Source organism: Malania oleifera, chromosome 6, assembly GCF_029873635.1.
Source record: "Malania oleifera isolate guangnan ecotype guangnan chromosome 6, ASM2987363v1, whole genome shotgun sequence".
NCBI classification, from domain to species: domain Eukaryota; kingdom Viridiplantae; phylum Streptophyta; class Magnoliopsida; order Santalales; family Ximeniaceae; genus Malania; species Malania oleifera.
In genome coordinates, this window is record NC_080422.1 from 108524988 (window position 1) to 108550028 (window position 25041).

The 25041-nt window shown below is 33.8% G+C and overlaps 2 protein-coding genes across 2 annotated transcripts in view; both read left to right on the top strand.

Moving 5' to 3' along the window:
* LOC131157905 (uncharacterized) overlaps positions 1–10971 on the top strand; it is a 47816-nt gene extending 36845 nt beyond the window's left edge. The window contains exons 5-7 of the mRNA XM_058112361.1: positions 6752–6813; positions 9725–9794; positions 10015–10971. Coding sequence (XP_057968344.1) covers positions 6752–6813; positions 9725–9794; positions 10015–10827 — 945 coding nt within the window. The 3' untranslated portion in view covers positions 10828–10971. The remainder of the gene's footprint in view (positions 1–6751; positions 6814–9724; positions 9795–10014) is intronic.
* A 10941-nt stretch (positions 10972–21912) lies between these two features.
* LOC131157906 (transmembrane 9 superfamily member 11) lies at positions 21913–24763 on the top strand. The gene is made up of 2 exons (XM_058112362.1): positions 21913–22127; positions 22415–24763. The coding sequence occupies exon 2, from the start codon at positions 22447–22449 to the stop codon at positions 24418–24420; it is 1974 nt and encodes a 657-aa protein (XP_057968345.1). The 5' UTR covers positions 21913–22127; positions 22415–22446; the 3' UTR covers positions 24421–24763.
* The last annotated feature ends 278 nt before the right edge of the window (positions 24764–25041 follow it).

Consider the following 25041-nt stretch of genomic DNA (forward strand, 5'->3'; position numbering starts at 1 on the left):
GTCTCAGCAACGCTAATAAGAAGAGTAATTTGTGTGTGTAGTCCACAGAAAAAACGAAACAAAAAAGGAGATTGCTACACACAAAAAAGAAGGTTATTTACTACAGCAAATCAGTGAAGCTACTGAAGAAAGCGATGGAGCTCATTGAGCGGCTCCAGAAGATAGCGGAAACCGGATGTATTCCACATAAACTAAAACAACAGAAGAGAACATAAGGAGCCGAAAAGATGGCACTAACATGATCCACAACTACTGCAAAAAAGTAACCGTAATGCAACTAACAAAAGAAGGTCAACTGACGATGCGGTCCACTCTCAAAAATGATACATCGTATATGAATGACTAGGCACATGCCAAAAGTACGAGTTGTGCGACCATATTTCAGAAATCTACTTTACTCCACCAGATAAGTGGTTTGTTAGCTTTAACACTGATTTACGACTACAATCATATTCGGCTTATCAGCAGTCAGCAGTGTAGCATCATGACCGATATCAGGCACATAGAATATGCAGTGGAGCGATTCTCAAGCCCCTATTCACATAGTAGTCAGGGTAAATCATGCTCCTTGCCAAATTCTACTCAAGCTAAATCTTTGAGAATTGTACTCATTTTGTTTACTATAAAATCAACATAGAGTTCATTCAAGAACACCCTACTATAGCGCAATATGCATCATGTAGAGGTCAAACCCGTTTGTAACTTAGCAGAATAAGGCCAGATCTTCCAGTTGACTGCTTCAACTGCCGCTTTCAACAGATGCATACATTTTGGTGCTTCCATTTACAAACGCAATTTAGTAACAAGTCACTGTCACGGTGGGATGTTGGCAAACACTTCATAACTGTACTGACATTGTGATAAATCTCAATTCAACTCTGTAGCCAAAACTCGCCTATGGAAGAAAGTTATTGGGTCTTAGTTCATTATCCATTCCTTATGACAGTATCCTAGAGCCAGATAGCAGTGTTGAGATATTGGCGCCAAAGCAAGACTCTACTCATAGTCCCAAACCACAAACTGATTAAGTGGTCTGAACCATATGGAAGAAAGATTTCAGCATAAATATGTCCAAATAGAACCACGACTTTCACAATTTTTGAATGATAAGCCTCTAACGAGTATGTGTTTGTTCAGCACCCTATGTGTTAGCCGAGTCTGAAAACAGTTCGTATGAACTGCATTCTCATGCATGAGATACCCTTTTCCTCAAAGTTCTCAATATAATATGCTTGTCTTTCTTTGTTCTTCAGAAGTCAGTCACTCCCACATGCAAAACGCTCTACTATCGTCATCACGTCTCCGATGCTTGAACAGAGTTTCTCACCAAGATACAATCGCACGTATCTGACATATGCGTAATGCTAATGTAGTTTCTAATCATCCTCCACCGTAGCGCCACATCCCACTACTATAATTTTGCCTCATGCTTTCTAGATGGCCTGCTCGGAAAGGAAGTGGATCGCTTCAACCCGCTACTAGTGATTAAGTGTCATAAGACACCCAGACTCTATCAAAATCATAACCATGGACTTGCATTGGGGGTGGATGGCGTGCATAGTGTGTTATAGGACAGTTCAGTATCTACTAGAAACTACTTCAGGTCATATACTCTCGATCGTTCTCTGCTCGTCACCCGAGCCGAACATGTCTTGCACATCTCTAGACGCAATGTATGTTGTCGCATCTGCGTCTATTACTGCCATGAACTATGTAGCCAATCATGGACCGTCGTGCAGTAAATACTAGGTACTCCTTACTGCAGACCCCGCATTAAGGTGTTTCCTGACACCCGTGTTTCATTCTCTTCTTCTTCTTGAGTATGCTGCAACATGATTTTCTCATCGAAAACCATGTCTCTATTGATCACCACTTTGTTTGCCACCAGATCCCACAACTTGAACCCTTTCACCCCTTTCTGATATCCCTTGAAGATGCACCGTTTAGACTTCGCCTCAAGCTTTGATCTCTCCTCACTAGGAACGTGCACATAGGCTAGACACCCAAATTCTCTCAAACTAGAGTAGTGACACCATGTTACCTGTCCATACCTGCTCAACAACTTTCCCATCTTGTGGTGCCTTTGGTGATCAGTTAACCAAGAAACACGCCATACTCACCGTCTTGGCTTAGAAATTCTTAGCAAGCCCTGCATTCAACCTGAGGCACCGAACCCTTTTAGCTAGAGTTCGGTTCATCCTTTCCGCCACACCATTTTGTTGTGGTGTCTTGCGTACTATAAAATGTCTCCTTATGCCATGCTACTTGCACAACTATCTGAAGCTCGAATTTGTGTACTCCAAGAGCAAAAGTGCCATTGTCCTTCCTGAGCAGTTATTCTTTCTCCTCTCCCAGGTCTGGTTTTCCCCCTACTTTCCACATTTTAAACTTGACAAACGTCTCTGACTTGTTAATTCGTGCATTGAAGTTAATCCCTAGACCTTGTCAGTGGTTCCTAATCTCAGCTAGAACTCAGATAGATACAGAGTGCCCACAATATCTTAGATGGGCAACTAACATCCCGATAAAACGTTCCTCTAAACATCTAATTAATGTAAGCAATATTCACTCGGTTTTGGTGTGTCGTAGGCTGCCGGAATAGTTGAACCTTATTATCTTGGTTTCTACACACCCATACTTGCAGAATTCCAGCTTGCATGATTTGAACCCCCCTTCAAAAGACTATTCTCATTTAATGAAGTACTGCCTTCATTTCCAGCGACTCACCACATAGATACACCAGAAAGCTACACCTCCTACAACACGCATGTACCACAAGACAGATGTTGGTCGTCTTAACTTTAGACAGAGAAACTAGGACTCTGACAATACTGGACAGCTTTTGTAGCGACACCTTACCAACTGATATTGCAACACAAGCATAGCTTGTGTATACGACTTTCCTGTACTTTCTTGCCCCTATGTATGATCAATCCATGTCATGAACATCGAGTTGATTCCTTTACGATATCTCAGCAACCTTCATTACACCCACTTTTAGACTTGCAACTTAACCCGATGACCTCAATCATTACCTTAACTCGATGTAGTACATAGACAATTGATCAGATAGCGAAGTCACATAACGTCGTATGCTATCAGCCACTGGTGAACATAGCCATCATTACATTGGTGAATTTCGATGCACATCCTATGTCCGACAACTGCCTTCTCAGTGCCATGAAGCATAGATAGTTTACCGTGCAGACCACACCAGATAATCAAAGTAAGTACACATCCAACATAGTGAGGTGTGAAACCGTCTTTGTACGGTCAACCGCGTCAAGGCACACTGACATCAATGCGTAGACTCCAAGAATCCGTGAGAATACATCATAAACCCACTAAACCGGAGTGACAAATGCCGAGACATATCACCAAGTCAACCATGCTTCCAGAGTCTTCTCTCTTTCACTAACGATTCCGCCATTTTTGATGTTACACTTGTCTTATCATTTAAGTCAACATATTCCCAGGATTCATACTCCTCTTTGGGAGCAATATTGTTATTAATGTGTCCCTCTTTCTTTCCTGCCGAAAATACTACGTAATTCCTATCGCTCGTGCACTAGTGCTAATTGGACTAGCCTTATTGGCACTATACTACCAGATGCCACTGCCCGAAACGATAGCTTCTTCTACCCACGATTCTGTCAGGTAACTTTGATCACAAGATCGCTACACCTGTGCTATGTCTCATTGCTGGCGAAGTTCTCACGATGCTAAGGCAAACTCACGACGGCACTGCATGATATCCTCCAACTCCAGAGTTTTTTTCCCCCATGTCAGAGTTGTAACCAGATTTTCATATGAATGAGACGTAGGTAGGGAATTCAGCAGCATCAACGCCTTGTCCTTTTCCTCAAACTTCACATCAACCCGCTTCAGAACGCTAATGATCTGATTGAATAACTGATGTATTTATTCACTTATATTGCATCATGCTGGAAGGCCCTCTAGCCGATCTTAACCTAAATATAATTATTTCCCTTAAAGACGTAGCACATTTAATTCAGGTTCAATACTTGGCTGCATCAATCCATCATCTCCATGTGGTGTAGTTTCGAGCACAACTATCCGAAACTTAGACATTCACTCATGAACCATGACGTGAGACAGATCACACGTCATCAGTATCCGCCTAAGGATGACAAAGTCTGAATAGTAGCCACGTCTTCGACTTCCAAGCTCCGCCCACTCATAGTCTGATCCATGTCACTATTCAGGTTGATTACTGACTATTTTCCCGTATAGTGCCTTCCATACCTATTGCAGGCAACCAACAAGTCCTTACCGCGTCAATCCTCTGCAAGTCCTGAAATATATCGCACAGTAATCGGCATCGAACTTATAGCAAGAGCATACGATATCTTTGCAGTACAGACAACCCAAAATTCAAGCATGGCTCTAAATAACAATTTGTTTAGTCCAGTGTACACCAATGCGCAGTGGAAATAGAAATTGAATCAGGACATGCAATGCAACAATCAACGATGAACAATACGTAAACAATCAATCACAAAGAGAATAAAGGAAAGCAATGAGAGCACACAACACAAATATTTACGTGGTTCGGCAATGTGCCTATGTCCATGGGAGCAAGCGGCTGAATTTTCACTATCGTATCAAACAAGGATTATAAAATAATGTTTATATGTTAACCCTATGCGGACAAAAGGCTTAGAAATTATTTGAAGTATTCATGTAGTAATGCTTGGAGGAAAATCCTCCGAAATCCCTAATCTACTGATCTTCCCGATTCAAATCCCGTAAACAGAGCCGAACAATACCGTCGACGGTTTGGTTTAATGCAGAGTCAGAAGTAAACAAACTGAAACCGTCGATGGTTTCAGGGTAACTGTCAACGGTTATCTCTTGAGAGCAAATTGCAACTCAGCTTCCTTGTTCTCGCTTCACCTTGCTTTCCTTGAGCATGTTTTCCACTCAATATGAGCCACATACTCTAACACATGTTGCATTGGGTGGCAGAGTTTTGAAGTTAGAAGCATCCCCTTAACCCACATCAATAGTGACTTTTCTTTGTGGGTGGAGAAAACCTCACTCTCTCTATGTCACAACACCGTCCCCCCCCCCCCACCCTTTCCCAAAAAAAATCTAACAAATAAATTTAGTTTATTAATTAATGACAATGAGGGTAATAATAACACTAATCATGATTAAATTAGATAAAAGTAAACAACTGCAAATCAATATGTGTATATAAAATTTATACTTAATTTTTTTTTTTCTAGTTTTTCTTTTCTTTTAAAATTCAAATGAAACTAAAAACTAATTTTTGATAACCGAAAAATCTTAAGTGGAAATTAAACTGAAATGTAGAACATTTTGCTTTCGTTTTGGTTTTTTTTTTTTTTTTAAATATTTAAGTTTTCTTACTTTGTATAGTGTTCAACATCCAAACACACGGCGTCACTACAAACATGAGCAATCTCGCGCCTTACGATCTCATCTCATCCTATCTCTCAAGTCTCTCGCCTTCTCTCCGCACACACACACCACAGATCATGGCACTGGCACACAGTGCATGCATGCCATCCATTTGAGACTATCGACGATGTAGAGTTTCGTCTGTATATTACTTCGTTGCATCACCGTACCAAACTCCCCGTTAGTCCGGCATAACTTCGTTTCTTTCATAACTATTTGGTCTCATCATAGCGTTGATGAATGATAAGTTAAAATGGCGAATCCAGTATAGGATAAGTAGGCTATATCACAGGTAACTTATGATTAATAATCAAGCTCAGAATGGTGTGCACAGTTTGAACTTTTGTCTTACAAAAGTGAGGGAAAGGTTCTGCTATGTTTCTGGAAATTTGGTCATTCCAGATATTGTTGAGAACAAAAGTAACTTAATATTGGTTTTGTTGTCAGCCTTTAATAAATGGGATACTAGTTGGAATACTTGTCAAAGTGTTGGAGCTAGTTATGAAGGCCAATTTTATAGTGGTTTTGTTTTACGAAGAGGAAAAAATGGGGAACATTTTCATCTCTCTGATATATATATATATATATATATATATATAGATAGATAGATAGAGAGAGAGAGAGAGAGAGAGAGAGAGAGGAAGAAGATACAAAAAGGTGCACTTCATTAGCGGAAAATTGCTTCATATGTAAATCTGCATTATTCCGGGTCATGGTTTTCAATTTCATGAAATTTTTACAATTTACTTTTCACTACTTTGAAATTGGAAAAGCGGTCGATTCCATTTTAAAAAATTTCCATGAATCAACTTGATTCAAATTTTTAATCCTATCTTTACTAAAGATTGCACCCTGATTTGAAACTTATCTATTGTTTTTGTGGTTTTATTAGCCCTAAATAATGTTGTAAGGTGATTTTCATTTCCATGTTATTATACCTAGCATTAGTTGGTGGTTTGTGGTTTTGTGCCTTGGAAATCATACAACTTCATTTGTTTTAAAAGCACCATATGTGATTCAACATGTAATTTCTTATGTGAGTTGCAGAAATTGTTGCGCCTTCCACTGATTCAACGTTAAAAAACTAACCAAGGGTAACACCCTATTGAAAAAAAAAGAAGAAGAGAATTTTTATTAGGCAGTCCACTACATTCTTGTAATACTAATATGACTGGCATGAAAGTAATGCTTTTAATTCATTTCTGTTGTCCTACTATTGTGCAATTGTTGAGTACTTTTTGTGCCCTTCAACTACTCTACTTAGATGCTTTTATTAATAGAAATTGTTTTGAACTAACTATAGGTGCAACGGCTGGCAGCAATCTACCGCTTGCGAAGTGGCTGCCAAGGATCTGGTAAGAAAAGGTAAGCAAATTCTATCTTCTTTGGTTTTGGAATGTTTATTTTTCAGGGTCATAATTGTAGCAATGTATGATCGAAAGCCTATATAGGTAAGTGGTAGGTAACTTGGAAATATTCAAAACAGCGACTTTCATTTTCGTTCAAGCCTACTTTGCTGTAAGCACCTCCTTTTTCTTGCTTTGAAGCTGAAAAAGTTAACTATTCAAAAGCCATAAGCTTCCCCATGATTCTTCTGTTTTCTCTTAAAACTAAACTAGCCCCATTCATGCGCTTTGCATGTGCTTTACAGACCTTTGTCTTAACAGAAATTATGTTATAAATATGGAGGTGAATGGTACTTTCAAAAGAAAAATGTAGAGCAATTTCAAGTAAAATAAAATAAAGGAAAAATACAATTTTGAAAAGAGAATTTGGGGAAATAATGTTTTTAATTAAAGCATCTCTTCTATGGCCTTTTCATAGTTTTAAATATATTAAATAAGTAAGAGAAATAGGGTTTGATCACTTCGAGGGGATCTATCTCTAAATTAGCCAAAGGCTATAAATTATGTTATTGCTTCATTGATTGGATGGAAAAGCTCCGTAGAGGTTACATATAAATAGAGTAGAGAAACTTACCCCTATTAAGTATGTAAAATATCCCTCAATTCCTAATTGATTTGGGAATCCTAGCAAACATTAAATAATCCTAAAATTAAATGGAATCCCAATTGATTCGGAAATCATAACGTATTAATTAGAAATCCCAATTGATTTGGGAAGTCTTAAACAGTGCTGCCTACAGGCTAGACCGCAGTAAACTCTGAGACCGCTCCAAATCTTTCCACTTTGTAGTTGCAAAGTCCACCAAGTAGCTAGCATACTCTTTGTCATTCATCTAGGCCACTGTGGGATGCGAGAAAAATCCTTACTGGTAACAGCATGTGGCAATCTGCTCTTACATTAAAACTGCAACTCAATGCTACTCCCTGAGCATTAGGCTCGTGATGAACACCTTGTTGAAATCTGGCAAGCCAAGAACTATGTATGAACATTGCGTGCTAGAAGCTTGACAAGATTGTTCAGCCGTCCTTAACTCCTATGTAAATGCATAAATTCGTTTATTTTCAGTAGAGCGGTTAGTTGTAGTGCGATCAGTATCGATCTTTTCCAATCCTTGACAAACTTGATGGAGTACCTTCAAACGACAAACCCCAATATGGTCCGCAACCTATTTTAATGTTTGTGCGAATCAGTTAGTCATGTCATCACTTGTATATTTAGAAGGGTTAACTTCACCTTCTTCTTGGGTAAACGTAATATGCCCAAGTATGCCACGTGCGGGTTGAGCAAGAAAGCGTAACATTTAGATTAGATTTGATACATTATGAATGCTCACATAAGATGGATGAGTATAGTTTCGCAAATAGAACATAGTAAAGCTGAAATGTGTCCTTCATCGAGATTTGGAAGGTTGAAGGCACATTGGTTAACCCAAAAGGCATAACCAAGAACTTGTAATGGCCATCATGAGTTCTAAACTAGTCTTCTGAATGATATCCTCGTGTACCCGATTCTAGTGATAGCCTGATCTCAAGTCGAGTTTGGTTAACTACTAGGCAATGCCCAACTTGCTCATAACGAAGTTACATCCACTAACAGGGATATGGATTTTCCTTCACATTGTTGTATTTTTACAGAAGTGCTCAAGAATGCACATCTTACCAAGAGCATCCTTCATCATCAAGCACCAATAAGACGATGAAGAATATATGATATACTAGACACTTGGTTAATTATTGCAAGCATCTTACCATATTCTTTTGTATCTTTCTATTTTTTTTTGCTTCTGAAAGATAGGATAGCGATAAGAGACGGACTTAGTAGTGACCACTAACCCTACAGAAGGAATTCGGTGCTGAGGTGGACAATCCCTATGCTCTGATAAATGGAGTCAGAAATATCTGAATAGACATCTTCTCCTCGTCCTCATCTGACCCAGATTGAATGTTTGTAACTCTTGTGATGCACTTAAAGTTGTACCAAGCAGTCATGTTGCTCCTTTTTAAGGAGCTTCTCCATATGATGGCTTGAAGCTGTAGAGAGTAGAGATATTACCACAACATTTGCCTTTAAGTGTCACTCTTTGGCCATTCACGATGTACTTCATAATTAGTTTAGACAAACTTACTCCTATTAGGAATGTAAAATATCCCCTTGAATCATAATTGATTTGGGAACCTAACGAGCACCAAATAATCCCATTATTTTATGTAGAATCTCAATTGATTTGAGAATTGTAGATCATTAATTAGAAATCACAATTGATATGGGAATCCTAACATTAAGATACTGATGAAGGGTATTTTGAATAAAATATGAAGGTGAAACTTTTTCAGAAATGAAAAATGGAGATCAAGTAGCTGCTTCTTCACTTGATAGTATAGATGAAAATGCATATGTAAAGTCTATAGAAATCAAGGAAGGCACTTGGATTGCATGCATGTGCACATGGACGTATGCACATTTGGTAATTTGCATGCATAGTTCTCGTATGCCAACTTTCTAATCTAGGTCTATTTTAATTTACTCTCCCACACTTGTCTTTATTCTTTGGTCCTCTTAAAATATCCTTTTCATATTTACTTCCTTTTTTCCCCATTTGTGTCAAATAGGATACATTAGATTAGCACAATTGTTTAGTCAATTAACCATGGGAAGATGAAATATGTTCTACGTTGTCTCCCTGGAATAATCCAACAATTGTAAACTAAGTACCATGAGCCTTTTCTAGCTTTATATTCTTGATATTCTTTCCTCCTGTTTTTGAACTTTACCCGTCGGTGTGTTGATGAGCTTTTGAATTTGGCTAGCATATTGTTTGATAATCATATTGAACTGGGTTTTTTTTTTTTTTATTTAACTTTTTATGCAGGTTTGTAATAGTGATGCGGACACAGTACACATGTATGCCATCTTCAATTGATAAACTTCGCCTGGAAAAGGTATTCACATCCATTAAACTGTATTCTTTTTGTGTAGACAATGTCTTCTCTTATCTTAGTTTTAAAATTGCATTTTCTTGTGTTGCATTTAACCAATGGTTCATTTGTTTGTTGTTGGCACTCCAAACTTTGTTTGGTAGTTTCTGCGGTGTGTCAGTAGTTTCTATTTCTATACCACTGCATGAAACTTAAAAAACAGTGATTATGTAATGAATTTCAGCTGATAGGGGCTTGTAACGAGGATGATGATTTTGTTGTCAATGAAGATCCCAATATAAAACATGCGAATGGAGATAAAAATTGGAAGAAGCTTATGAAAAGGAGTGGTATGCGCGCACTAGAACACCACCGAGTTAGGTCGTCCAAGAACTCAGCCAATCGTGATGGAAGTAGTGAAGCAAACAGGAAGAAACAGAGCAGGAAGGAAGGCTCATCTTATGCTGATAAGCCTGTGTCATTTGTTTCAAGTGGCCTCATGCAGCCTGAAATGGTCGAGATTGGAACTGTTGATTCTGAAGAGAAAAATGATACTAAAAATGAAAATGCAGGAGGAGACAGTGCATCAAAATTGGGTGCCTTTGAGGTGCACACGAAGGGTTTTGGATCAAAAATGATGGCTAAGATGGGATTTGTAGAAGGGGCAGGTTTGGGGAAGGATGGTCAAGGTATGGCTGAGCCTATTGAGGTAATTAAGCGGCCTAAATCACTTGGGTTGGGAATGAACTTTTCTGAAACTGGTAGCGATTCAGATAGGAAGGGTGGTCAAGGTGTGGTGGAACCTATTGAAGCAATTAAGCAACCTAAATTGCTTGGATCGGGGTCAAAATTTTCTAGAACCATCAGTGACTCAGATTGGAAGGAACTTCAAAGAATTGGAGCTTTTGAAAAGTACACCAAAGGGTTTGGATCAAAGATGATGGCAAAGATGGGTTTTATTGAAGGCGCAGGCTTGGGTAAAGATTCACAAGGGATGGTCAACCCATTAGTTGCTGTTAGGCGTCCAAAATTGCAAGGGTTGGGCGCCAAAGGTTAGATATTTCCTCATTTGTAAACATGAACATTTCTTGCAATAATTCATTGATAGCTGCACACAATGCATGTAATGGTGTAGTTGCGCTCATTATTGAATGCACGGGGGCTTAAAAGGCATCCTTAATCTCTTGATTTGTAGTTTCAAGGCCTGTTGCTATTGTGATTTTCTTTTTACCAAATGTTTCCTGGATGGTGAAGGTAGGATGCAGAATTGGGTTAACACATCTTCTTCTATTGTGTCTTTTTAGCATCTAGGGTAATGTCATGGAGTCGTGATTATGTCACTCAGTCTAAAGCCTTGTCTATCATGGAACTGCTTCTTTATGTCTTAGCAAAAATTGGTTCCATGCTTTGTGCATTGTGCTGGTACCAATCGCCACCTACCTCAATGTCGGCAAGTGCCAAAAACATTTGGTTTGTTATGACTCTAGTTTTGTTGGAAGGACTTGATATTCTGCCCCGTGGCATTTTGCACATGGACTACAAGGTCTCGTGATCAAGTGATTGACTAAGTGATCTACAATATCCTTCATTGAATGGAAAAAACTGACTATAAATCCTCCTGGCACTACAGTACTCTTTGTCGATCTCTATCCAAAAGCTCCATTATTTAAGACTGGAGTTCTTTAAGAATATCCTGATGCCTTCTTGGGAACATCCTGATTCGATCCTGTGTTTGCAAACGCATATTTCAATAAGCTGGCTGATCTTTCGGGAAGTTCTTTGTTGGGCTGAAAACCCTAGGGCTCTGATCATCTAGCAGCATCAACCCCCAAAATGGGATCTTCCTGCTAAACTTTGGAGCCTGCTTGTGTCTCCAGCTTTAATGTTCGCCTACTGCCCTAGTTAAATATCATTTATGACTTGTAATACTTTCCTTTCGCTTCCACACTACATTCTGTGGACGAGGTTTAAATTGGGAGCTGAAGGTTGTTCAGTAACTTCAGTTCATCGCCACGGTGGATCATTCTATGGGCTTCCCTCCCGTTTTTGTTATTCGAATGACCTAAATACATAATTGATTCCACAGAGGGCGAGCATTGAATCAACAGCAATTGCCTTTTTTGTATTTACTTGGTAAAAGTAAATATTCTCTTCGTAAAAGTAAGAGTAAGATTGTGTACACTAACAATATTTTCTTCTACTATTGTTTTGTATGCTTGAAATTATGTTACCTAATGGACAATAAATTTAGTTAAAAGCATTATTGCAAACATATCTAATGTAATATAGTGCCTAACATAATTTTAAGCATGCAATAAAGCTTTCATCCCTTGATTTTAGGATTGATTATTTTGATGTATTAAAATAAAATTAATTATTTCAACCTTGTGTTTTTGGTTTCTTCGCTGGTTATTTTCAAAAAGGATTTTTAACTAAAAAATAATCACTTAAAATTAATTTTTCTTTTAAAAACATATGCAGCCACTCCCAAAATTTTTAAAATAATAAGTATTTTTCTCAAGAAGTAAACCCAAGGTTTGGACCACACCCTCTTTTAGTGTTAAAAATAATTAAAATAAATGATAGGAGTGCAAATTGAACATTATATTAATAATAGAATAGTAAATGCATGCTTTTAAAATTATTATTTATATATTAACCACTTCCTTTAATTATCTATATTTTTGGGTAAAATGTCAACCCTCAAATAATCATTTCGTAGATAAATCTTTTTTCAAACTTAATTTTTTAAATAGATTGCATAAAAAAGAATTAAACGTTAACCTCGTTCTCATTAGAAAGGATCCATACTCTATATTTTTTCTCTAGAGGGATTAAAATTTTAAGCTTTTGTAGCAATGTTTTTATTTACGATTCCACATTATTAGTATTATTTTTATTGTCAATTTTCAGATTTTGGTAAAAATTGAGTTGCCATCGTATTTTAATATCGATAATTACTTTTATTGATTAAATTATGTTATACCCAAGTTTAATAAAAAATAAGTAAATTTTTTTATTGTGTGAATTTAAATGTATCCAAAATAAAAATATCCATAAATTTCATTAAAATTTTGAAAAAAAAAAAAAAAAGAGAGCATTTTTTTTTCATTTTTTTAATTGTCATATACAAGAGAATTGTTTTTAGACAATAAAAATTGAGTTTAAATATAATAAATAAGTAAAATAATTATAATTAATTTTAGTTTGATTATAAAATTTTCTAGTTTTATTATTTTAATCATATTTTATTAATATTATTTAATTCATGAACATAAGTAAACTTGCATTCAATTGAATTTTAATTTGTTTTAGATTTGAAATATTAGCCAAATAAATTTTTAGCTTTCAATTTATGTTAGGTTTTACTTGTGTTCAAATTGGTTTTTTTTTTTTTTTTTTTTTTGAAGTTTAATAAAAGACTAGTCCCACAATAGAGATGGAGCAAAAATTTAATTCCTTCTAGCTTAATTTGGCCAATTTTTAAACTACTTACCCATTTCATAAATGTTAAATAGGTCAATGCCTAAACACATTTTATTTGCACACACTTCTAATAATTACTATCTTTTTTTCTAAAAAAATAACTCATAAAAATAATTTAAAAAAGAAAAAGAATTGCTGGGTCATTAGGTTATATTTTGTTTTCAATATTAAGTAAAACAAAGCTGTTGTGGGAATAAAATAATTACTATATAAAATATGTAACCTCATGAACAAAAGATAATGCAATTTGAAAATAAATATTTACACAAAACCTAATTTCTACGTAGTCAAGTTTTTAGTCTCCGTTTGGAACATTTTACAAATTAGTATTTGTTGACTTTGGTGTATTCTCAAGATGGGGGGTGGGGGGTGAATTGGGTATTTAAACTTTTTCTCCTAGGTTTGAAAAATATAACAACAGTATTACTCAACTTAGGATCTATCTATGCAATTATAAACTCAATCATTCACAATAATAAAATACAAACATTCATGTGTTGGAATTTAAAATGCGAAAATTAAAAGCACTTACAAGAAATGTTATCGGGATTCGGCTAATACTACCTACGTCCCCACCTTGGCTCTCAAGTACAATGATTTCACTATGGCTCACTTCACGGGTGGAGCAATACCAATTACAACCAGGTCAATTAACGGGGCTGACCTCAACCTACAAACACACTTTATCAGGATAGTGCACCTAACTTCCCTAATCGGATCTAAACCAGTCTAGGACTATTCAACAGAACTAGTCTCCCTCTTCAAGTCCTCGCTTGGTATACAACCGAATTACAATACAAACCGTGTACAATATAATGCTTCTCCTATAAGCAAATATGTACTAATACAAATCAATAATCAATGCACATCAACACAATATATAGAAACTATAAGTTCTGTGCAATAAGTGTCCAACTACACTCTTACAACTGTCAATATGCAATAACCACAAAGAGTGTATAATTAATTTATCTTTAAAACCAAGTATCAATGTTGATCAATCATAGCAAGGGGTTCAAAGATTTGAAACAAGAATGTTCAAAATATCTCACAAATAATTTTCTCAAAAATGTAGCTCAAGAGATATTTGAAAAGTATGCTTGTAAAAATGTATTTGCACAATCAAAATACAAGCTTAGTGAGTCTTGCAATGGTGATGCAAAGACTCACTAGCTACAAGATTTTCCCACACAAAGAGTATAGATTATACCGAAGAAAAACCTTAGCTAAAACTCTCCAACAAAATCAAACAATCAATCTTAAGTAAGGAGAGTTTTAAGCAAGTGTAGCTACTCAAGATCACTCAATAACACTCTCAATAAACTTGGTTTATCAAAGGAATCACAATAGGAAAGTGTATTGGGTATGTATGTGAAAAATATGCACTTAAAATTTCAGAGGATTTTTAAGATAATCTAAGTGATAATCCTATCTTAATTTTGTAAATGAGCTTGTATATATAGGCATAGGCAAAATTATGACCGTTGGGAACTCAATGAGTATTGTTAAAATTGTTTTAGCCTAATTTAACTTAAATAGCCCCGTGTTGTCGTGGTTAAAAATATAGCAACCCGAGAGGTTCAGTCGACCGTACTTAAGGTTTTGCGGACCCAATTGCCAGGTTCGGTCGATCGAGGCATTTTTGAACTGTAGGTTCGGTCGATCAGACTTGAGGCGATTTCAAAACCTCCGAGGTTCGGTTGACCGAATTTGGGTGTTCGGTCAACCCGGTCACTTTTCTCCTATAAGTTCGGTCGACCAGGGCGTTGGGAGATTCCCACGTGTCAGTTCGGTCGACTAGGGCATTGCAGTTCATTTTATGGTCGATCGATCAACTGGTCAAACTTTTGACCCTTGAGAACTTCGGTCGACCGAAGTTCTCTGTGTGTTGGGGTTTGGTTGACCGAACACACCAAACTTGTGCAATTCGGCCATATTCTTCTTGTGAAGTCACCCCTATTCACATGATAATTAACTATAAGATTATGAGAACTTTTCATGTGATAACTTGGGACCTAAAGTCAGTTTATGATCTTTTAACTTTTGAATTTGTCTCAAAAATTCGGCGTCGATCGATTGAAGGGTGATCTCTAATGTCCATTTATGATCTTAAGCTTATAATCCCTACCATGCATGACATGCATTAATTATTATAGATTAAGAGATAATTAATATTACAGACCCGAAATAGAATATAATACAAATAAATTAAACACTTTGGTCTTCTTTTCCCTTCAAGTCTCCATGTGATGTCATATGATTTTGTCAAAACGTGCAAGACTAATCTTGCACACAAACTCGGCAAACATTAAATACTTTGTATTTTTCATTATCAAAACGAGATAGGACTCAAAAAATTAACAGTATTTATTTTGAAAAATATTTAAATTAAATACTTATGTCAATAAGTAGGTATCTGATTTACACTTAAATAAGTACGTATTTACAAAAGTACTTTTCTATACTATTTTTTTAAAAGAAAATTAACTATTTTTTGAATCAGAATTTTTTTTAAAAAAAAAAACTTACTTGAAAAAGTACTTATATTATGTAATCTCGGACTACTTTTAAATAAGTACTTTTTCAAATGAATACTTTTTAAAAAAAAAAAAAAGCCTTTTTATAAACAATTTCAAACAGAGTAAAAACAATGATAGAAAAATGCATAAATATTAATTCCTATTAAATTTGTATCTTTTCTCCTTATTCTTATTTTACCTCTTTTCATGTTATATGCATTTATTCATATTTTTTTTTATTATTATTACATATCAGTCTTCCCTGTGATGAGTTCTTGCACTAAATTTTTGTTTTGTGTTGTATTTATTTTCCATTATAAAGTAATAATTAATATAATTTATTGGTTGAATATGTATTGTTTTCAGTATAGGCAAGTTCATTATATGCAGTTAATTTCAAATATAAGAGTTTTACTTAATTTATGATAGTGCAAGAAACATACAATTTTGGAATTTTAAAACATCATATCTACTCATTAATTGAAAAAACTCGCTTTATTCAATCTTTACTTTTCTAGAATACATGAATTATTAACTTTTTGTTTGGTCACACACAAACACATATATAAAAAGTTCAAACAACTTTTAATAATGAAATTTTATATGTATTCCAAAAAAAGTCTTACCATTTTAAAATTATTATTCAATAATGCTTTTTTAAAAAAATATATATGAATATATAAGGTAATAATAATTTGACAAATTAATTTTTTATAATGAATCTTTAAAATATTCCATAACTCCTTATTTTTTTTTTTTTTTCTAAAAAGGAAATAAATTAACTAATCTTAATTTCAAGTCCACAAGATATCTATACGTTTGAAAAAGTACCACTATAATATTTGTACAACTTTGCATTTGCAAGTTTTCTTCATGCAGGGTCGGCTCTTCACAATATGAGGTCATAGGTGAATGATTTAATCAGGAATTCTTAATATTTTGTTTAATTTTTATTTTTATTTAAAATTACTTTTTCTAACTTTTTGAGATGCAAAATCACTAATTAAAGTTTTATATTCAAGAATTTCAAGTATTTCTTTTTTTTTTTATTGATAATATAGTCAATCAATTTAATCTTTCTTATGACATAGTTTATCGCAAATAAATTTTTATAAGTTTAAGTTTTGAAAAACTTCTTTCTGCAAAAGCTATTGTCACAGGTATCGTTAATAAAATTCTACAAGTAATAAATGCATTTGGAAAACAATCTATTTTTTTTATAAAGTTCAATGTTTCAAGTGATGTGCTCGTTTCTTCCAAACTTTCTTTAAAAATTCTCAATTTTGAAAATAAATCAAAACTATTAATATCTGAATGTGTTCCTCATTTTAAAATATTCTCAAGTGTCAAAACATTTTTGTTTCAAATTATTCTCATCTAATGATTTTAATATGTTTAAATCATATAAAAAATCAAAAATATTCTCATATGTTTGAAATTGTTCAAATCTACTTTCAAGTGAAATAATAGCTTGATTTATTATGTATAAGAAAAAAATTAATCCTAAAAGATTCTTCAACTGAGTGTGTTGTATCATCATTAGCATTCTCATCAAATTATTTTTTTCCTACTAATTACACGTTTTTTTACAAAATATAGGTTCAATATTCATTTCAAGTGCAATCTCTTTTACTGAAATCATAAAAGATATATATTCATTCTCCCTATAATTTTATAAAAAAACAATAAGACATTTTAATTGATTAATGGTAACATCAATACGCATATCTTTTGATTGTAGATTTTTACTAACACAATTAACAGCAAATAGTATGTCATACCAAATAATCATTCTTAGTAAGAATTTAAAATTTTTCATTTCATAAGTTGCTATACAATAAGATTCACTCTTTATTTTTGGATCATCGCTAGTTTTTTCTAATTGAAGTAAAGCATCTCTTATTTGAGAAGCTTGAAATCTTATTGTCTTAACACTTTCTATTCGACATTCCCAACGTGTTTGTGATAATGATTTTACAGTTAAATTTAGTACATATTCGGTTAAAATTTTTTATCGTTTCGTAGAAGAAAAAAATAATGTATATATTTGTTATATTACTCCAAAAAAAGTTATAACTTTAGAACAACAATTAGTCATATCACAAAGTACTAGATTAAGACTATGACAACCACACGAAGTGTAAAATGTTCTAAGACTTATATCTAATAGTCTTTTTTGTACACCTTGTTGTTTTCCTTTCATATTAGATCTATTATCATATTCTTGCCCTCTTATATGTTTAGTTTTGTTGTTCTAATTTGGTTGGTTACTGGTGTTGATATTTTTTTTTAGGGTTTTTCTGTTTTTTTCCTTTTGTTTTATCTTGTAACAACGGTATTCCTCTACCAAAAGTGAAGGTATATTAATAAATAAATTAAGGTGTCGTCCTCTTTTTTAAAAAAAAATAATAATAAAAAAATAAAAAATAAAAATTCTTGCCCTCTTATATTCTCAATACCAAGTTCAAATTTTTGTATCACATTTATTAATTCATTAAAAAGTCTTTCTCTTGACATATCATCTACTTTTAGAAATTCTATAAAATGCTCTTATATTTTAATTGGACTTGTATAAAGATTCAAATATTGTATTATTAAAGACATTTGTTCTTGATGACTTACATCCGAAGTGCAATCGAGTATAATTAAATAATATTTTGCTTCATTGATTTGCTTCATAATTTTCTTTTTAATATTAAGAATTAACAAATTTATCAATTCATTTTGCATATTATGACCAAGATAATGATTATGAATTTCACCATGTTGAAAACGTCGAATATGTTCTTTCATTATTGGATCAAATTCTGCTATCATTTCAATTAAATTTAAAAAAAATCTCATTATTCTCTTGAAAAATTCGTTCATTTTTCCGACGAAATGCCAAATTATTATTAGCAAGAGTTTTCATAAAAAAAATAATTTTCAAAAATACTTTTTTCCAGTGTTCTTTTTCTTTGTTAATTTGTTCTTCCATATTTTTATCAATTGTTGTATTTTTTAACAATTTTAACTCTAAATTAGCCAATTTACTCATATTGAAAATATGTTCTTCACTGATTTCGTGACTTTTAAGTTTAGTACTAAGATTTTTCCAATCTTGACATCCTTCATTAGTTAGTTGTTGGTTATTTAATTTTTGATCAAATAACTTGCAACAAAAACAAAATACTCTATCTAAATCTTTAGAATATATAAGTCATTTTCTATCATGTTTCTCTCCATTTAATAATTTTTGAATATAATATATATTTGAAAAATATCTTGAATTTTCATTTTTTGGAAAAATTAAATCATTATCCCTAATAGGACCTTTTTCAACTAATAAATTTTGTAATTTGGTATCTATATTTTCCCAATATTTTGGATCATAAATATTATCATCATTATTTATTTTTTCTTCGTCTATATTTTTAAAATATCTTTCAAAAAAAATATCATTAGTTAGCATTCTTGTATATTATTATTATTATTATTATTATTATTATTATTATTATTATATTCTAATTCCATCTCTGGAATTGATTGCTCGTTTCTTGAAGGATTTTCATCTTGCTTATTTATATTTTGTTTAGAACTAAAAATAAATTTATCAAGAGCCCCCTTTTGAGATGATACTAATTCTTCTATTTTCTTTTTCTTTTTTTCATTTTTCATATTCGGATTCATATTTTCTCGTTGACATAATTAAATTTCAAAATTAACACTAACTATAAATTGACAAATTATGTAAACAAATAAAAATAAATTTAATAGATTGAAACAATATAATCTGATTATTATTATTATTATTATTATTATTATTATTATTATTATTATTGCAAATCGATCAGTGAGCGAGACTTTAGAGATATTGGATTTTGCCGAATATAACGCTCTAGGCTCAAAGCTTCCAAAATCTAAGAAAAAAAAATTCAAAATGAAAATAATAGAAAAATAATGTACAAACACTGAAATCAAAATAAGGATTGATGAAAATTACAGAGAATCGAAGGCCCAAAGATGATGAACACAAGAGTCGGAGTAAAAATCATAGAGAGATTGAGAGATGAGAGTGAGAGAACGTGAGAGATGGAAAGATTTTTTTAGAGAGACTAAGAGAAAGAGATAATAGTTATAGAGAGTTAGAAACATAATAAAATTATTAGTTGGAAAGTTAATGTATGAGAAGAGAGTATAATAAATAATGTTAACATTATTACATTTAAAAAAAATTGGGACCCCAAAAATACATTATTATATTAAAAAAAAAATTTTTGGGCGAACACCTAGGCCAGCTCTGTCTTCACACATAGATTAATGCATATTTGTTTATAAACCATCTTAAATTTTTTATTTTATATTCAGGAGCTTATGTGCAAAGATAAGGTTGTCTGTCGCCTTATGACATGCAGGTCATGAATTGAGACATGGAAACAACCTCTTGCAAAAATGTAAGATAAGGTTATATGACCTATTGTGGTTTGCCCCTTCCCCAGACCCTGCATACGGGGGAGTTTTGTGCACTGAGCTGCCCTTTTTTTTTTTCTTTTTTTCATTCAATGCATCGCTACCATGTGCTTGCTATTAATTGATAGTGTGACAAAACATATTTTTAATAATTTATTATAAGATTAATAAATAAAATTGATGCACGCCTTTATTAGTTTTTGAAAATGACTAAAAGAGATACATCATTTTAGGAGAGGTAGATAATGAGTAATAATTTTATAACGTTTTAAAAATATTGAAGGATATTTATATAAAAAACTAAGATATTAAAAAACAAGTATTTGTTTTTTAGATACTTGAAATTCTTTTTTTTTTTTTAAGTTTCCTAAGATGCTAATGTAACATTTGGTTAATGGAATATCTATTCAGGAATAAAGTGATTATAATAGAAGAATTTTATAGTTTAGATAAGAAAAAAATATCATAAAATGAATATCAATGCAAAAAAAATTTATGGATCAAATGAATGATCATTCCCGAATTTCTCAAATGTCTATTCCTGATCTATTCAATGTTTGATGGAATAACAAAAAAATACTATCTAATTCCTCTAATGAAATTAAAGCTTTTGATGTATATTCATGCGCTCAATTAATTACCTAAATAAAAATGAATTTGTTTAATCTTAACCAACATTTGAGTCGCATCACAACAACATTCTCACTATATTATTTAGAGATGAATTTTTACTGTGTGCTCTTAATCCATCTCTACATTTTAATTGCTAACTATATAATTAGTAGGCACGAATGGAATGAAATCAGACAAAACAAATCGAATTTGTCAATTAATTTTATCATAGTTACTATTCAAATTTTTATTTCATCTTTTCTCATTCCGATCATATTTGATTATGCAAATTAAACATAATATACTAGTTTAGAAGCTTATTGGTTAGAACACGAATGCATGATCAAAGTTTATAAGGTCAAATATAGAAGTTCAATATTTAATAAATAATACAATATTCAACTTGGTAGTTGTAAAAGTAAGGCGAATGGATATCAAAAGCAACTAGCTAATTTGAAGAGTGGTAAATTATCATCGAAAACTTTTAGAGAACATTTTCTTAGTTATCTCTAATTATTATTGTCCTTCTCTTAATACAAAATTTTCAAATTTAAAAAAATTAATCGAGAGCGGTTAAAAAGAAAGGACAAAAAACACTAATTTGGTCTAAAGTTTAGTAAAAAATCAGGGATTTCTCTTACTTAACATTTAAGAGTTTAGATAAAATATAATATAAAATTATATTAAAATTTATTTAAATTCATTAAAATTCATATTTAAGATTTGAAACTCATACTTCCAAACACATACTTAAAATTTCAAAAATTTTATATTTCTCTATCGACTTTTGATTTTTGGGATACTTATACTCCTAAAAATTTTGTCTTTAGGTCAAATATATGGAGCTCAACGCTTTACTTGATAAAACTCAAAGGAAAATCTTTTTAAAAAAAAAATCTTAAAATTTTAGATAAAATTTGTGCCTCTTTCATTAGCTTTGTACTTTTTATATTAAAAAAAATAAGAATTTAACAACGGATAAGAAAAATAAAGAAAATATTTATTATAATAAAAAATAAAAAATAAAAAAAATGGCAGCGGTGGAAAATAAATTGGGGCATTTTGGTCATTCCACTACGGCAGATCCATAATTTCTCAATGGGGTGTCATCGCGAAGGAACCCATCGATATAATAATATCAGCGAGGTAGATCTCCTTTCATGATCTCGTCTTCTTCCTCGGAATCACAGTTTCTCCAAACTTCGAAGATCTTCGTTTGCCGCACGAGTTTCTTTGATAGTTTGATACAGGATTCTTCTCAGAGCTCTGTATGCGCTAATCTCTGCTTAAGGTCAGTCAGATCTGTTCCTTCTCTGTATAGCTTCTTGGAATTTAATATAATTCTTTTATTTTCTGTTCATTTCATTTCATTTCGATTCGATTCAATTTGATTCTGTTTTGTGTTTCTATTTTCTGCTTTAAATCTCTGGCATGTAGAATTTGATACCTTTCGATGCTTGGATTGCACTAGGCTATCTAGGGTTTCATTTCTGGATCTTCCTCGATACTTGAAACCCACTTTAAAATGTGTATTTTCGTTACTGAATCGCCTATTTTTCTATCTGGGTTTTTTTTCAGATCTGACAGAAATTCTCGAAAAACTGATAAAAATGGACCTTTTTTATCAATGGAAGATCCGGATTTTGATTTTCAGTTTGCTAATTCAATCCGTGTACGGATTTTACCTTCCCGGTAGCTACCCTCACAAATATGCTGTTGGAGATCCTTTATCAGTGAAGGTGAATTCCCTAACTTCCATCGATACTGAAATGCCCTTTAGTTATTATAGTTTACCCTTCTGTAAGCCAAAGGACGGTGTCAAAGACAGTGCTGAAAACCTGGGCGAGCTTCTCATGGGTGATCGGATTGAGACTTCTCCCTATCAGTTTAAGATGTACACCAATGAGACAGAGATCTTTCTGTGTAAAACAGATCCGTTATCAGCAGATAATTTTAAGCTGTTGAAGAAAAGGATTGATGAGTTGTATCAGGTTAATTTGATTCTTGATAATTTGCCTGCTATTCGGTACAACAGAAAGGAAGGTTACATGTTACGGTGGACAGGATACCCAGTTGGAGTAAAGGTTCAGGATCTGTACTATGTATTTAATCATTTGAAATTTACAGTTCTTGTGCATAAATACGAGGAAACCAATGTGGCTCGTGTGATGGGGACTGGAGACGCAGCCGAGATGATTCCAACAATTGGAAATGGGGGATCAGATGTGCCTGGGTACATGGTTGTTGGTTTTGAGGTGGTTGCATGCAATGTCCAGCACAATATTGAGTCAGTAAAGAATTTGAATGCATATGACAAGTACCCATCTGGGATCAAGTGTGATCCAACCAGTGTAACTGTGCCTATTAAGGAAGGTGAGCCAGTAGTTTTCACCTATGAGGTCTCATTTGACCTGAGTGACATCAAATGGCCCTCTAGGTGGGATGCATATTTGAAGATGGAGGGATCAAAAGTTCACTGGTTCTCAATTCTCAACTCCCTGATGGTGATCACATTCCTTGCTGGTATTGTCCTTGTGATCTTCTTGAGAACAGTTCGTCGGGATCTGACACGTTATGAGGAGCTTGACAAAGAGGCACAAGCACAGATGAATGAGGAGTTATCTGGGTGGAAACTTGTTGTGGGTGATGTTTTCCGTGCTCCAAGCAACTCTTCCCTCTTGTGTGTAATGGTTGGAGACGGAGTTCAGATTCTTGGAATGGCGGTTGTAACGATTCTGTTTGCTGCCCTTGGTTTCATGTCACCTGCCTCACGTGGAACACTTATTACAGGTATGCTGTTTTTCTACATGATTCTTGGCATTGCAGCTGGTTATGTTGCTGTACGGCTATGGAGAACAATTGGTTGTGGTGATTCCAAAGGATGGGTTTCAGTCTCTTGGCGTGCTGCATGTTTCTTCCCTGGCATTGCCTTTTTGATTCTAACCACTTTGAATTTCCTATTGTGGGGTAGTCACAGCACAGGAGCCATTCCATTTTCTTTGTTTGTTATTTTGCTTTTGCTCTGGTTCTGCATCTCAGTTCCCCTCACCCTAGTTGGTGGGTACCTTGGAGCAAGAGCGCCTCATATTGAGTACCCCGTTCGAACCAATCAAATTCCCCGTGAAATTCCTGCCCAGAAATACCCATCCTGGCTGTTAGTTCTTGGTGCTGGTACTCTCCCTTTTGGAACCTTATTCATTGAACTCTTCTTTATCATGTCCAGTATATGGATGGGTCGAGTTTACTACGTATTTGGATTTCTCTTCATTGTTCTGATGCTTCTTGTGGTAGTTTGTGCTGAAGTGTCTCTAGTTCTAACCTACATGCATCTTTGTGTCGAGGACTGGAAATGGTGGTGGAAGTCCTTCTTTGCTTCTGGTTCAGTTGCAATATACATTTTCTTGTACTCCATAAACTATCTTGTGTTTGATCTTAAAAGTTTGAGTGGGCCTGTATCTGCGACTCTCTACTTGGGCTATTCACTCTTTATGGTTCTGGCAATTATGCTTGCAACCGGCACTGTTGGGTTCCTCTCATCCTTCTGGTTTGTGCATTACTTGTTCTCCTCGGTGAAGCTGGATTGAAGAACTTAAAAAATTAGATTCTCCGAAGAGTGGCCAGCGATAATCTGCAGAGAAATGAGCACCCTTAAAATTGTCCTTGCAAATGCTACATGCATCCCAAATTATAATGTTTGTTGTTAGGGTACTTGTTAAAGATAATTACAAAAACTTTTCCAGTTTTGTTTAATTCTTTATTAGTAGGTGGGATCATTGCATGATACGAAGTTCATCTGTGTTATCCTTGGGGGGGTGGGGGAAAGCAGCATCTCGATAACGGTAGTGGATTTGCCTGATTTTTATTATCTACTTCACTAGTAAGAGTTGTATGAATTGGAATGGAGAAATATCAATTTTCAATTTTCAATTTTCTTGCTATCTGATGATTTAGTATATTTCATGAATTATTTCTGGAATTGTAGTAGTCATGTTTCAGATTATATGCATGCAGAATAAGCATGGCAGGTGCATTGATATTATTATGTTCATTAAGAGGAGAACCATATTCCAAGAACACCATCTTCTTCCCAATTGATTACTGATTTACATCAAGTTTTGTTTCTAGTTGTTACTGTCCCATTTTCCTATCACAAATGTCTATACTTGGACATGCTTTGCCTTTCTTTGTTAAGCTGGTGGAGTTCA

What these genes read in the sequence shown, in the direction of transcription:
- LOC131157906 (XM_058112362.1), top strand. Translation starts at nt 22,447, where the DNA reads ATGGACCTTTTTTATCAATGGAAGATCCGGATTTTGATTTTCAGTTTG.